Source organism: Drosophila sulfurigaster, chromosome 2L (assembly GCF_023558435.1).
Source record: "Drosophila sulfurigaster albostrigata strain 15112-1811.04 chromosome 2L, ASM2355843v2, whole genome shotgun sequence".
Lineage (NCBI taxonomy): Eukaryota > Metazoa > Arthropoda > Insecta > Diptera > Drosophilidae > Drosophila > Drosophila sulfurigaster.
In genome coordinates, this window is record NC_084881.1 from 10835466 (window position 1) to 10851296 (window position 15831).

Sequence of the window (15831 nt, forward strand, 5' to 3'; positions counted from 1 at the left end):
TGTTGCGTCATTATCTTGTCTCGCTGGTGATTCAGATCCATTAACGTCAGACAATTTCAACCAAGGGATCCTTGGCAATTAAATCTACTTCCTCGCGTAGATATGTTAGGCAGTTCTCGTGTATGAACCCTATTATATTATTTGAACAACCACCATGGCCCAATTTTCCAAGCCTTTTTATGTTCAGGGCTCTGTTTGTTGGTACTTTTAGCCAGGGCAAGTTCGTTGCCTAAGTCTTTCGTTGTGTGCAATTGCCACAACAAGAGTTGGGCATAAGTAGATTCCGCTTCCGTTTGCCATTTCGCACGTACATGATTCTCGCACATTTTTATGGCTCAGGATCAAGACTAGCCTCAGGGTAGTAAATATTTGAAAACAGCCGCCGGGAAATTCCAAGCACAAAAGGCACATGTTGAGGGTGCAATGCAGTAATTAGTGAGATTTTCCAAGGAACTAGCATTTAATCTTTGCTGCCATAGACAAGCTCACGCAGTGTGCAGCGCCCTAACAGTGTTTGTAGCAGTGGTCAGTCGATCAGGTAACGATCGATGAATTCGCCGCAAACTTTTTAGTCAGACTCACGAAGCCGCTATTAAAAGCAGCGAGTTGACGGCGTTGCGCCCAAACGTCTTGCCGGCAACTGATAAACCCGCAAAGCTTTCAGTATGTTTTCAACTGTGGCGCGTTGCGGACGTTGAGGCTGCCACGAGAGCGAAATAGGTGTAGGTAGTGTATGCATTGAGAGTATGCAAGTGTGTGTGCATGTATGTGTGCGTGAAAGCCGTTAAGAAGTCTGGCACTGAGTAAGCCAACAAACGAACAATCGAACGAGCGAACGAATAAGTGAGCGAGCGAGCTGGCCAAGAGACAAGACTGAAAGAAAAGGAAAAAAACTAAAATGAAATAAAATCTGTAAAACGGGCACGTCGCGCTATTTTATTTTCATCTCTTTTGTCGTACTTTTCTACCTATCTAACTATGTATTGGCTGCTCTGCGGCTCTCTACCTTCTTTCGGCCTGCGTTTTGCCTTTTCTGCTGGCGTGTCTTGTGGTCTCTGTTTCTGCATGTGTGCGTGTGTTTGTGTGTATGTATACATCTCAGTAGCTGAGTGTGTGTGTGTGTGGCTTGCGGTGTGGACTGAAACTTCAGGTGCAGTCGCTTTGAATTTCTTGAACAAGTTTTAGTCAGAGTTTGGCCTTCGTCTGGCATGGTACAGTATACGCATTGATTCCGTCGCCGAATCTTCGATCAGACCCTAAAATAATAATTGACAATACAGAGTGTAACAGTGTGTGTGTTTGTGTGTGTGTGTGTGCCTGTGTCTATAAGCGGCTCAAACTGGATTTCTTTACAATTGTTTGTGCACTACTTACGTGTCGTTGTGTTTGTGTTTGCCAAAAGGATTTGTGTATTAAGTTTTTTCGCCAATCAAGACGCGCACAATTCGCCAAAGGAAAACTAGCAACAACAAAAAAGTGCAGTAATTTGGATATATTCAAGGAATACCAAAGTCAAGCAAAGAACTGGACTACAACTTAAAAACAATAATTAATTAAATGGATATAAAATTAAATTTTCTTTTTTAAAATAATCATAGTAAAATCTAAAACAATTTTAAAAAAGAAATATATTATTAAAAAAAAAATAAAAAGTTATGATGTAGCAAAAGAATGGATAAACGATTAAAACGCCACGATCTTAAGGAAATACATTAGCAATTTCTTCGTTTGCTCATTGGATACCGCACTGTATAGATGTTACATTCATCTAGCTGTTCATCGCCATTGATCTTAGGTTTTGTCCAAGCTTATTCAAGCAAGTTAGCTGAACCTTAGCCACACAGCTAACTGCTGCTTGGCCGTGTGTTCTGTTGTTCTCTTTGTACCACTCCATTAACTTGTCTCTGGCTTTTGCACTTTACGTTAACTGACATTAGAATACGTCTGAGTTTGTGCGAGCACAACTTATACATTCGTACTAACTTCGCATGCCAGCTGCGCATTTACGCTCCCATTAACCAGGTAGAAATTACACACAGTACACACCACACCACATACTCCATACGGGAAACAGGGGAAACAGGCACAACATCAAGTGTTTTGCGCAATGACCAAAGAAATTGAGGCAACAAAAAAGTAGATACCAACAGCAAGAGAGTGAGAGAGAGAAAGAGAGAAAATATAAAACAGTAGCAAGTGTAAAGTATAAATAAAAAACACTTTAAGACATTGCAAAATTCACTGCAAGTTATTGCAGCTCTGCAATTGCCAAATAGAATGCTCGCAGCAAGTTTGTGGCTTAAGTCTTTTGTTTTGTGTAATGTACCTAAGAAGAAAAAACCAAATCTCGTGAAGAACGCAGCAGATTCGCCCCCAACCAATATTTCTTTTAATTAACATAAATATTTTTCCTAGATTTCTTTTTACCAAACTGTTCCCATTGCCGTCTTAAGGTCTTAACGCATTCAGAAAACGTGCTTAGCGTCTTCAAGTCGGCTCAGGTGCTTGATTCTGCATGCATAATTAATAGGCCGCTAGCCCAACCCATTAAAACATTATAGAACATTGCATAAACATGTTCGTATCATAAATTTCATTTTTTTCGGTGTCGCGTTTAAATCTTTTTCGATAGAGTTTTTTTTTGTTGTTGCTTTTGGGAAACTTTCAACTTAACCTAACTCAAGTGAACTCTCAACATTCTCTCTGCAGTGCAACAACGTTGGCCTTGTGCATCGAATTAAACTAAAAACTACAACGAGCACAAACAAATATATTTAACAATAAATATATAAAAGTTAAAACTCAAAGTTGCCATAAACATCGAGATACAAAATACATAGTTATAAAGTGAGCATACGAAACGGGAAGACTTCAAGGATAACCAGCTGACATGCCACATAAATTGGATTACTAAAAGCCAGACTACGATATACAAAACAACTCGTACACACTCCGAGTATATATAGGCTGTATAAAAAAGAGGTAAGTTGCATATGCATACGTATTTATAATGAAGATGAATGGCACTTGCATTAAGCATTAAGCACTCTTAGCTGGGCCTTCTGTTGATGGTTTTTTTTTCCTATAAACATTCTGAGTTGGGTCTGGTCTGAGATCATAGCTCTTTGTTGATAGAAACATTCGTTAGGACAGCTTAAAGCTGACATCATGCATCAAACATTGCTAAAAAGCGAATTCATGCCGCGCCTTCGAGTAAACTCATTGCGCAAAAATGTGATTATGTATCGTTATCGATAAACAATAGCCAAGATATATTTTTCCATGATTATTTTCATTATAATGGCACGCTTTCATTTTGCCAGCGACTAGCAATAAAATTGATTGTGCATTAGCTGCCAGTTTAATTGTGTTTAAGTAATTGATTGATTGATTGATTCGCGAGCAAACGAGATGGATGACTAGCCATAAGCCATGAGCAATGAGTTCGGCTCTGAAGTCAGTTATGGCGCACACAAGATGCCGGGGAGCAGACCGTATAAGTAGCACAGCGGCAATCAACAAGAAAGAACAATTTCTTTTACTTTCTATAAAGCAAAACAAAAGCGCCGACTGTCTGACTCTCTGACGTTTTCAGTGCGTCGTTAGTCTGTCGGTTTGTCAGTCTCGTATTCGTTTGTCACATTTATTCAATAAAGGCCAAGTCAACTTCCAAGTGGCGACTCAAAAAGCGAGAGCGCCGCACCACAAAGAGTTAACCTCAATTATTTCTTTATTTTTTTTTGTTGTCTTCAAGACGCACTCTCCGCGTGTTGTTGCTTAATAGCAACAGAAAACAATAACAAAAAGCTTCTTGTTGTTGGTCTTGTGCTTTTTTTATTATAGAAAATTTCACTAACTGGAAGTGAAAAGCAGAACAAATGACGTGCGAGTTGTATGCTTCTCTCTTTATCTCTCTCTCTATCTGACTCCCTCGCACTTCCTCTATCACTGTCTCTGTGAGATCTGTAAACAACAACAAAACGAGCTGAACGCTGAAAATAAACCACAACCTTTTGCTAAAGCATTTTTGAGAGCTGAGTTCATATTTGATTCAGGCAAAACTGGCAAATAAACCCGTTTCGTGGTTTCTTTAGTACGACAGTTTATAGATGAGTTCTGCTTCATAATTTAGATAAACGAATAAATGAAATTTTTCGCGTTGCGGTTTTTTATAACCAGTGTAACTTGTTTCAGTCCGTGTTTTACGAGCTGTATTTCAATGATTAGTCATAATTTGTATATTAGCAAGTGAATGAAACGGAAGTTTAGCTCGGATTCTTTGTCTCAAATACTTTCCCTTTCAACATACTAGCGACTCGCAAAGTAATCGATTTTCTTGGTTGATTCTTGAATCAATCTATCCATTACACAATGATCTAATCCACATTCTTTCAGTTTCGAATTTCCCAGAAAAATCGAAACGAAAAGTCAGCATTTAAATACCTTGAAATAAGCCAACTATTGTTGTTTCCTTCTATAAATAGCAGCTGACGCCTAGACGGCGGACAGAGCATCCTAAGCCGAACCTTAAGAGCTCTGAATCAATTCACAAATCCAAAATTGTGTGCAGGTAATGAAACATCGACGTGTTTACCTGCCAAAGGTGCAAGAAGTCAGTTGACAGGCAGCCACATTTGGACACATTTTGATAACTATAGAAAATAAAGAAAAAGTAAACCCTAACTGAAATTTGACAAACAGCCACACAATACATCAAGAGGCTGTTAGGCAAACTGAACTGAACTGAACTGAAGGGTTCGACAAAAGGGGCGTATGACTCATATAACAAGATCTATTAAACTGATTAGAGCCGAATGATCAAAGCATCGCTGAACCCATCATCTTTTGTTCGTGTCTGAAGTCTTTAGATTTAGCTAGACATGCGAGTTGTTTATCATGCTTGATATATGTATACTATTTTTGGATTTTAATCAGCATCATTTTCTAATCAACAACTTTTCCTTGACAATGAAAGTTCGTGGTTGTCGCTTCCGTCTGTCTTTTGGACAGTGAAAGTGCTTGGCAAAGCTCATTCTAAAAGCGAATTAATGTTGCCCTTAAGCATATTTTCTGCGACTGACGAAAAAGCCGCTTAATCATCTTGAAAAACAGTTGACAATAGTGTACTTGCGTATAAGAGTTTCATAAGTTTTTCCGACTCGACTTCGACATCGACATCGACTTCATCATATCTACTATGTAAGGTGGGCGCTTTCACGGCGCCGACGTCGATTAGTTACAATTGACACGAAAATTTTTCTCTTTCTTTCGTTTGTTTTCATACATTTCTTATTTTTAATTGTGAGAATTGTGTGCACGGGCGCATAATGCTGTAAGAAAGTGGATTTCTAGAGCGTCCGGCAAAACGTTTTGGCGCTGTCATTGTCGACAATTGTTAAAAAATGATTAAGCAAACACAGGGGGGAAGTTGGGTGCAGATGTTGTAGGTGTGACTGAGGTGTTGATGTGCTTGCAGTAAAAGTGTTCCCCTTTAAGAAATTTAGCCAGAGTTGATAAGTTTGTTGTGCATTAAAACAAATGACTCAGACAACAAACTTGTCAAAAATAAACTATTTCGTATTTATTAAAACAAAACATAAGACAACAATCCTGTGAAATTCTTTGAAATTTATTTTTGAACATTTTCTATAAATTAAATCAAAAGACTTAGACAACAAACCTGTAACTTAATATTATTAAGCCATCAAATATTTTAACATAGGTAAACAATTATTTTATGTTAATTATTTTTTATCTTTGTGCATTTCTCTAGAATCGAAATGCGTCTCGTATGACTAACAATTTAATGAAGATGCGATTCACCTGTCAGGCCTTAAAACTCCCCTTCGTTTGATTTGACTGCCAATTCAAATGACTTAGACAACGAACCTGTGCATTCCTCTGGCAAACGCTCACTTTCAGCTCCACACTCCAAACCTCAAATACCTTGGCAAAAAGCTATAAAATTCACATGACTGCTTCACACCACACACAAACACTCTCTCACCCATACACACACACTCACATGCAGACGCCCTCTTGACTTGGCTGCCTGCATATTTATTTTCCAAGTTGGCTTTAACCTGTTTTGTGTCTGTAGTCTTTGGGCCTTTTCGCTGCATTCTGCTGCTGCTGCCCATCTTTGAGTTTGGCATATTTTGCCGCACTGTGTCTTGAATTTCAAAAAAAAAGTCACTAAAAAACTGTTGACTGTGGAGTGTCGGGAGCTCTGATGATCATGATAGGCGGCATGATATCACAGCTGCGTTTGCCTCGCTGACTTCACTCGCTACAGGCGCGGGCGTGTGTATAAGTGTGTGTATTTGTGGCATGCTTACTTCAGGTGCGGCCCATTTCATATGTATTCAGAGTTTTTCTTGTTTCTTGTTTTTGGTTATGAGCCAGTTTTTCACTTCACTTTTCAATAAATGTAATGAAAACATTGCAAAGCACAACTTTTTCTTGTCTATTTACAAATTAAACATTAATTGCGCTCCCTGACTACGCCTCGTGCCTCCTCCTTACAGTATCTGTGTGTTTTTGTTTGTGTGGCTACCATTGCATTGTGAAAGCGACGGACAGTAGAAATCATTTGACCATTTGTGTGCGCGTTTGTGTATTTTCTTGTATGCTCTGCGCAGCTTTCGTCAGCTCTGCACATGAAAACAAACATTGTGTTTATGGCTAAAAACATATACGCAGTTTGCTGATGTTGCAGCAGTTGCTGTTGCTGTTTTGCTGCTGTTGAAGCAACCATAAAACAAACATCAAGATGCGTCGTCGCTTTGGAGAGTGAAAATTGTTTTTTTCGTCGCGTTGTTTTTGGTGAACAACTGAACTGGAATCTCCAAATGATTTATCAATGAAAAACCAAGTGAATGAAGAAGGCGAAGAGAGAAACAAATTAGAAATAACGAGAAACAATTTGTATGATTGCAATTAGCCTGCAGTTCTCTGCTTTTGTCGGTATCTCATTGTAATTGGCAGGCAATCACGAGTGCTCTCGTGTCCCACACTGACCACAAATTGTGTGCACACCGCACAACAACAGCCTTCGCAGCTCATTAGACTCTTTAGGCAAAACACTCGCTCGCCACAAGACACAGCTCCAATATCACAAAGTCTACATTATTATTGTATTTATGCCAACCCAAATACCAAGCAAGCACTCAAAATGCTACATGCCACAAAGCCGAAACTAGTTCAATGGGGCTGCCCAGCTGGTTTTCCAGCAGCTTTAAGTGTGACTGGACAGCGACCCGGCTCGGAGACTCTTTGCTTGAGAAGAGTGGAGTTGAAGTTGAGGCTGCTTCAAGCGATGCTTCTACCTGAGAGCCAAAATTAAACACACAAATTTGTGCTAAGGCAACATATCAATAATACACGAATACATACACACACACACACTTGAGTCAACAGCTGAACAGAAATGAAATCACGCTGCGATCTAAAAACAGCAACAACAACGATAATAAGAAGAAATTTACATAAAAATCTGGTTTTCGTTTGTAGAACTTTTGTTCGCCACGACTTCAACTTGCTGAGCGGCTGCAGTCGTTGGGTCTGCCAAGAGTCCATAACGGTTCCAATGCGGATATCGAAATATTTTCAGAATTATTTACAAATGAGAGTGAGTCTGTTTGGCGTGTAATAAAAAGGGAACTCTACTGGGTTAAGTGTAGTAAAGTCGATTGCTTTCAAGGTGAAACTTGATTGTTTCTTTAAGATTTGATTTCTTGATTTCAAATCTTTCGTTTTCATATTTACTTTTTAATTAACGCTTTAGCAATAAATATATAAATATTCAGCAATATTTTAGGATACTTTTCAGTAATCAATATCAGCGAGCTCCAACTGTTTTTCCTGATTGCTTGCATAGCTGGACACTGTTAGTTGCTCCAGTTTCTCTATAGATTGCTTGCTGCGACGACTCCTTTGATAATCAACCCAATTTCTCGATTTTTCCCGCTGCCATAAAACCCCAATTGACCTTCAAACTGTTCAATTTACAACATGTCTGTAAAAGCATAAAAACCGAAACTAATAAATTTTTTGATCATTAGTTGGGCGGGCCCCAAAACTCGTTTTGTGTGGCCAATATTGACTGACTGTCCGACTAGTTGGCTGGCTGGCTGACCAAAGCGCCAGACAAGTGCTCAAGTGAAAGTTCAGTTTGTAGTTGGAATGAAAAAAGCAATCTGGTAAATGTACAGCGACTAGCTAGCTATGCATTGCCAATGTGAAATGGAAAACTAAACGCGGCCCATAAATGGCAAGCCGGCAGCTGACGGCAAAAAGTTCAGCTCAAAAACTTATTTACCAGTTGACTTTTACCATTTTGTCTGCATGCCCTCGCTGCGATTGCAAGTTGTTGGTTGTTGTTGGTTGTTGTTTGGCTGTGCATATAACATAGCTAGAGCCTACTGTATGCGCAGCAGTCAGCCGCATTTAGTCATCGCCTGCGTTTTGTTTGCTGCTTGCTTAAATGTCGAAGGTGTCATCAATAATGGAGACCCCGGCCCCAAAGAAAACTGACGACCGGTTTGCCTCTCTGATGCTGTTTCTGTTGCTCTTTTGTTGCGCTCCGTTGTCTTGTTTTTGGTGTGTTTTTTGGTGTTTTTCATTTGAACGCTTTGCATATGCTTCAAAGTTTGAATTTGCATTTTGATTGACGCTTCATGAGTTTCAGCGTTTTCCGCCGTTCATCTCATGGTATTGCAAAATGACTTGACAGACATCTTGGATGCAAAGTTATTGTTTGATTTTGGTTGCTCAACTCACGACTCTTTTTTGTGTTCTATAACATTTCGTGGTGTGCCGCGATAAGAAGGTCTTATGTGACTGTCATTAAATTGAGGCTAATTTGACAATTTAAGCGTTGCTTCAACACTAGGTTTATTCAATAAATATGACTATAATTTATTAATGGACAGTTTAAGCATTTGATTCAGTTCGTTTCCTAGGTCTTTGGTTTTGTGCAGCTAAAATCAAGGACATTTCAGCATGTCTTAAAAAGTTATATATCTGCAATGCTTTAAAAAATAACATGTCTAACATCTCCAATCAATGAGTATATCAATATCATATTTAAGTTGACCCTAAAGCTACTGTTGCAAGCAAGTTTGGGATAAGCATCTTCTCATTAAATAATCATTTTATCAATAGCCGCATAAAGGTGTCATGCACAGTGATTACGAAAAAAATGTGCCACGTAACAACAACAACATCGACTTCCCCAGCGGCCCATTTTCATGTAAATTTACTTTACTCGTTGCGAAATGAATTGGCGCATAATCAAGACAAACGTATGGATACATAATCAATGTTTAATTAAAATGCCATAAACCAAAGCGAACATTTCAAGCCTTTCACTCTCGTCCGCCACTTTATTAACATGCTAAATACGTATCAAGTTTTCGGTTTATTTATTATTAGCTGTCCGCCCGTAGACAACAACTGAAATTTGCATATTGCAAACTGCAGTTTTGGTAAACATTGAGCACAGCATTTGGATGATACGAGCGACACAATCGTTTATCCAGACATTTCGTTGGCTTTTCGAATTGCCTTTGGCATAGTTCGTGCTTTCGGTTTGGGTTCGTGCTCATGGGATTCGTTCATTAGGTATGATTATATAAGCAAAATATTTGTCGGGGTGTTGACTTCTAACTGACTGTTAATTGCATGGCCCAAGGGGATGTCGAGAGATTTTGGCAAAACTTAATAAAGCAATTCAATTAGTCATAGAAATGAAATGATATTAACGGCAATTACCGTTAGGTACAGTTAGAGGCGTTTACAGTTCGTTCTAGGTGCAAAAAAAAAATTAAATTGAATTTAAACACTCTTTTAAGCAATCGGAGATTTAGGTGTTATAAGCTGACAATTAATCGCTTCGTGTTTTGGCTTTGACTCATCACAACAAATTAATGTCAATGTTGAAAAACCTTCGTTAACTGAGTTTAGCTAATGACAATGCTCTTTTTTTGGCCATGCCCAATCAGCCCACGCCCCCAAATTGACGCTGTCGCTGCTTCATTAAGCAGCTAAGTAAATACACATGTCGCTTATAAACAAACCTGCGGCTCAGCGTACAATTTTTGGCGCCTTTCCGTAGACTAAACAATGGCAGCCATCACCCACACACAAATATTTGTGTTGTACGAAACAACAACAAAAGCAACGGCAACAACAATGACAGCAGCAACAAATTTGCACAGCTACGTAGCCAGTTTGTTGGCTGCAAATGTTTGGCTGCAAGTTGCTTTCTGGGCCAAACCACATAGCCAGCTAATTGCAACAGCAACAGCAACAGTAACAACAAACAACAACAGCTGCCGGCTGGTGGCTCACAAAAATGTGGTTTGGGTAGCTACACAGCTGCAGTCTGTATATAAAATAAAATATATATGCCCTGTAATCTACAGTTGAGAGGGTATATTAGCTTTTACAGCCAAGGAAAGTCAGGGGGAAATGTAAACAATTTCAATTCATAGTCGAATACGCTCTCTTGCTAGGGATGCTTCTGCATAATTTGTCGAAAATTACAATAATATACGCGAGAGAAAAATTAATAAAATTAAATATTATGCGCATTGCATAATTCAGGTAATTAAGCGGCGTCGTCTGATGCCGCTTTGCTTGTGCTATTATTTGAAGCGAAATGCGAGAAAAACTTTAATTTTTCTCTTCACTTAATTAGCACTGAAAGGTGGTGCTATCGTGTGGTGCGTGTGGCACAAACTACGCTTACTTGCAAATTAATTTAGCTTTCAATAAAAAAAAAGCCGCCGTGTCTGACTCCCACTCGCAGTGTAAGACGCTTTGAGCGGATCTTGGATAAGGTTTCAGCCCTTCGCATGTATTAATCACAGTTATCTAATAAGTATTGTTACAGCTACATGTGTATTCGCAAGGCATACAAAAAAATCATGTGCAAGGTGCTGATATGTACAACCTTCGCGTTTGACTAAATTTTAGCTCCACTCGAGATTATCAGACTCTCTGTGTGTGTGTGTGTGTGTGTGTGTGTGTGGGGAGATTTTGTTTGCGGAAGTTTGTTAATGGAATAGACTGGGCTTGGTATTAGTATCAGCTGTGATCATTGTAAGCAGCCGAACAAAAGCAATAAAGCAAAACAAAAGACTTGGGCAACAAACTTGCTTCGATAGTATTACAAAGTATTAAAGTTTTGCAACAACTCATAACAAAATACAAATTCAGTTGTTATTGCCGTGCGAGTAGCTCATTATATAAAATAAACTTTGCAGTTAAATTTTAAATTCTGCATAAATAATATTTTCATAAAACGTTAAGAAGTTTCTCACACGTAAAAGTTTTACCGCTTTATTTTCTAACGCCTTGAATGTCTTCCGAAAACAAACACAAAAGCAAAGTCTAACAAACACGTTTAGATGTCCGAGTAAAAGCAACAACAATTATGCACAAAGTGTTAGTTATAATTACTAAACAATAACGGCAACCTTGCGCCTCGATCTCAGCTTACAGAGCGACGCAGTCCCCCAGACCGTATGACTTATTTTGCATGGTATATGAATGAAAAGGCAAACACACACACACACACAGACAACAAGTTTGTCTGGGTATTTAACAATGAGATAAAAGTGAACTACAGAGTTCAGACAGACACGCACTCGTGATTTATGACAACAATGCAAAAGAGCCTTAAACTTTGTCTCTCTCAATTGCTTGGCCAGGCAGGTCGGAGAGGGGATATCAAAAACCAACGATTGTGCTCGTATTTCTATGATACGAGTATGAGCTTGACTTTTTTGAGCTCATGAAAATTGGAGAAGGGGTAATTGGCATAGAGCTTAGGTCCACTTAAGAGTCGAGCACTGAAGTAAGCTTAATTTTTCAAGTATTTAACTGGTTTGCTGGATAAACAAACGCATAATAGGATTAAAAATATAACTAACACGAAGTAAATAGAATGCCTAATTTGATTATTTCGAAAGTTCTTTTCATTATATGACAAATGACACACTTTTCGTTTTTGATTTCGCTAAAGAACATTCACATCTCAATTTCCAAATATGTTTTGAAATTCCATTCCGCATTTCAAGCAAAAACAAAATATATTAACCTGCCATTAGTTGAATTTATTGCACGGCGACCTCGACATTAGTCAGCTAGTTAAGAGACTATATGCAAATGTTGTTGGCTGACTTGAATTATGCGGTTTAAGTGTGTGTGTATGTCCAAAGAAACTTTCTAAACCGCATTCACAAAATCCTAAAGCCACAAACACGTGCTCAGCTCACAGCTCTTAGTTGCAGATGTGAACAGATTGCTAATCGCTAAAGTATTTGTAAGAAAAATACAGAGCTAAGAAAAAATTAAAAACCCGAATCGATGTCATGTGCGATTCTATTTGGGGTGTGAATAAGCTAACCAGTTTTGCCCAACATTTATTTAACTGATTTATTCATTATTATTTCTGGGGCTAGGCATTTGGGTATTATTTAGTAATTTCGTGCTGTTTATTGTATTAAAAAGACAAATTGTATTAAAAATGGTTTCCTTTTCTCGTTCGCTTTCTTACAGGCTGCGCCACTCAACTTTAGTTGGCATCAATTCGGCAAGATGGCCAAAACGACGGCAGCCAATTCGCATTGGCTGGCCGCTTTGCTGTTGGCGGTGATTCTGTCGGTGATCCACGCCACCACAGCGGACGAGGCGTTTTCATGTCCAAATGGTAAGTTCACATTCAACTTGAAAAATCGCATTGCACTCCGAAACAATTCAACACAGCACAGCACGTGCGTGCTACTCCGAGCAGGTGTGGCACAAACATTTGCGCATAAATCAAAGCGAATACAATTGTAATTATATAGAAAGAAATACGAATATACACAGATACTTTAAACGGATATTGTGTTCAGCTTCAAGTTTGGGCCCGGCAAATTGTCTTTGATTTCCGTCGCCATAATTGGTTTTCGGTTTGGGCTTCGTATCTTTAGTGTTTTACCTAAGTAAACTGCAATTAAATTGGCCGGCTAACTTTTAATTTTGTGCATTTTTTATGTTCTCAAGCCTTTGATTAGTTAAATATATAATTGTCGATTGACTCTTGCACTAATTGTCGGACTAGCTAAAGGAAGTAATCATTTAACTTTTCAAATTTATAGCTGAAATATTCATGTGATGCTTGCTTCTTTACTCTACAAAAGTCAAACGCCTCTAAGTTAAGCTTTCATGCTCTACACCTTGCTAACTAATTTGCTTTGCTTCTTTGGCTCTCATTCTATTTTTCTGCTTTTCATTACTAATTTCTTCTTAAGCTCCGACAAGCAAGTCATTGATAATGGAAATTCTCATTTATGACCTGTTCTGTCTACTGTTTACATAAATAATTATTAATTTCCTGCTATTCATAGGCAAATGAAGTGTGTTGTTTGGAAAAATGAAATGAAAGAAATCATGATTATTCAGCTTTTCTCGTTGCCTGTAGAACATAAGCAAGAGAGAGCGATTGATTTTTCCATTTACCATGATGATAAGCCTTAATTTCTAGAGTTTCCATAGTTAATGATTGAGTCTCATTATGTTACGTGTTCAGCATTGGGATTTGCGATCGTTTCATCTATTATAAACTGGCTATCGTTAAGCTCCTGTCATAAACATAGCGCACACTTGAGCCATAAAAATGCCAGTGTGGCATTATCGTTAATGACAAATCTACAAAATTCAGCATTAAACAAAAGTTGGCAGCCTGCCAAACGGGTTGCGGGTCACAGATCTACAGATTTAAAATCTGCTACATTTTGGCCATAACAAATGGAAAAATTGAAAGAACTCGCCTGACGGAAATGTTTAACTTGCTAATCAATCATTGTATGTGTGGCCGGTAATGCAGTCAACACTTGCTGCTGGTGCTTTTGCTATTACTGTGCTGGTGGTGGGACCTTTCACTCAATGGCCACCTACAACAGCACGGCAGCAACGATAACGGTTATTACATATGCCAAACTGGTTGTTATTATGTGCCCCACTGGGCGGTAATGCCAAGAATGCTCGCCATGAGGCAATGACAGCACACAATCTTACAGCGCCAGAACCCTGACAAAGACTATGTACGAATATGTACTGCGAGCACTCACTTGGCATCGACACAAGACCAAGACGGGGCCACAGCTCAAGCTCCAGCTCTAGCTCCATCCCCATATGAGAGGCGAGACAAGTTTCAAGCGTAGAAGAAAGAAAAAAAACGCTAACGCGCTTTGGAACAAGATTTCTTAACGGTTGTTTAATGCCAAGCCAAGTTTGCCTGACTGACTGACTAACTTGGCGATCGGTTTGCCTGCCTCTACCCTCTTATTCCCCACTCTCCCAGTTCCCGTCGCGATCCCCGTCTAGCTGCCATGCCACTTCTTTCAGTTGTTTTTCTTCTGGTGGTTTTGTTGTTGCTCGAATAGCTGTAGCTACCTCGTATTAACTAGCTGCAGTTGCAGTTGCTTATTAACACTTTTATATGCACTCACACACACACAAATAGAGATACACGCACACATGCACATAAGCACCTGCCAACGTAGCCGCCAACCGCGAAGCGTCCAAAACAAGTTCGTTGCCTAAGTCTTTTGATATTTTTATGTTACGTTCGTTGTTTTTGATTCATATGCAAGGCATGTGGAGTGAGTGAGTGTGTGTATGTGTGTGTGTGACTTGTTTTTAGGTGCAGTTGTGCAAAAAATAGGCCAAACTGTTGGCGGCTTCTGCAGTTGTTGTTGTAGCTGTTATTCAGCTTAAGCATTGATTTTATTGATGTATTTTGTACGAGCTGAAAATATTTACCACAGAAATGGGAGATCGCACCCTAAATAGTACTTTCATGATGATAATGATGTCCGCTTAGCACAGTTTGAAGGCAATTTTAGATATTTTACTACCAAGATTTCCGGATATATTGCAACATTCTCTATGATGTCATTTATAAATGAAAAATAAAAATGTTTAAAAATGCTTACTGCTAATCAAAGCTTAGTTTTATAAGAATTACTAGATGCTTATATGTTAATCAATTTTTAATAATAATGATACGCAAAGCAGCTAAAATTAATTACATACTTTATTATCATAGAAATTAGTACCATATTCAATTCCAAAAAATTTTAATTAAAAAACATGCATATTAAAAAAAAAATTAAACAAAAAAGACTATTGAGATATTAGACTAATTCAGAGTTTACTTAATTAGTTTCACCTTTTATCTGAGACGCTCTCTTTGATGATTAATTGCAATTCAGATAGAACCTCAATAAACGGATTTTATAGGCTTCAAGAAGAGCATAACAAAGATGTGTCGTAAAACTCAAAGTAAATTCAAAGCACACTTACACGTAGATCGTGAGCAATTTCGAAGTAGGGCCACACCAAAGTTTGCCTTCATTATTTATCACTCAAGCATCACATCTAACTGTAAATGGCTCAAATTGATAAACTGACAGGCGGACAAAGCAAACAGACAGCAAATCTTACCTAGAAACGAAATGAAACACATAAGTAGACAACAGCAACAACAGCCACAATAACGTCAACAAGTAGAAATAGAGAGAAGAAATAGAAGATGAACAAAAACTAGAACCGACTTCCAGAATTTGTGGACACGCTTGAGCAAACGCCAAGAGCAACAGCTCTAAAAGCTAATTAAATCAACTTCTTTGCGTGAGCTGCTGCTTCATCTTCTTCTTTTTCCACATCTTTGACTATGAGAAATGCAGCACTTTTGGAATGAGTTTCTGGGTCAGCACGCACAATTCAAGTGATATATGACACACTGATAAGACCCTGACTTATGACACGTTTCGT

At 38.6% G+C, this 15831-nt stretch overlaps 1 protein-coding gene across 2 annotated transcripts in view; it reads left to right on the forward strand.

The window, feature by feature from the left end:
* The first annotated feature begins 690 nt into the window (after positions 1–690).
* LOC133836380 (uncharacterized) overlaps positions 691–15831 on the forward strand; it is a 33205-nt gene continuing 18064 nt past the window's right edge. For both annotated transcript variants that reach the window (XM_062266850.1, XM_062266859.1), the window contains exons 1-3: positions 691–722; positions 2710–2982; positions 12568–12718. In XM_062266850.1, the coding sequence (XP_062122834.1) occupies positions 12607–12718 (112 nt within the window). In that variant the 5' untranslated portion in view covers positions 691–722; positions 2710–2982; positions 12568–12606. The remainder of the gene's footprint in view (positions 723–2709; positions 2983–12567; positions 12719–15831) is intronic.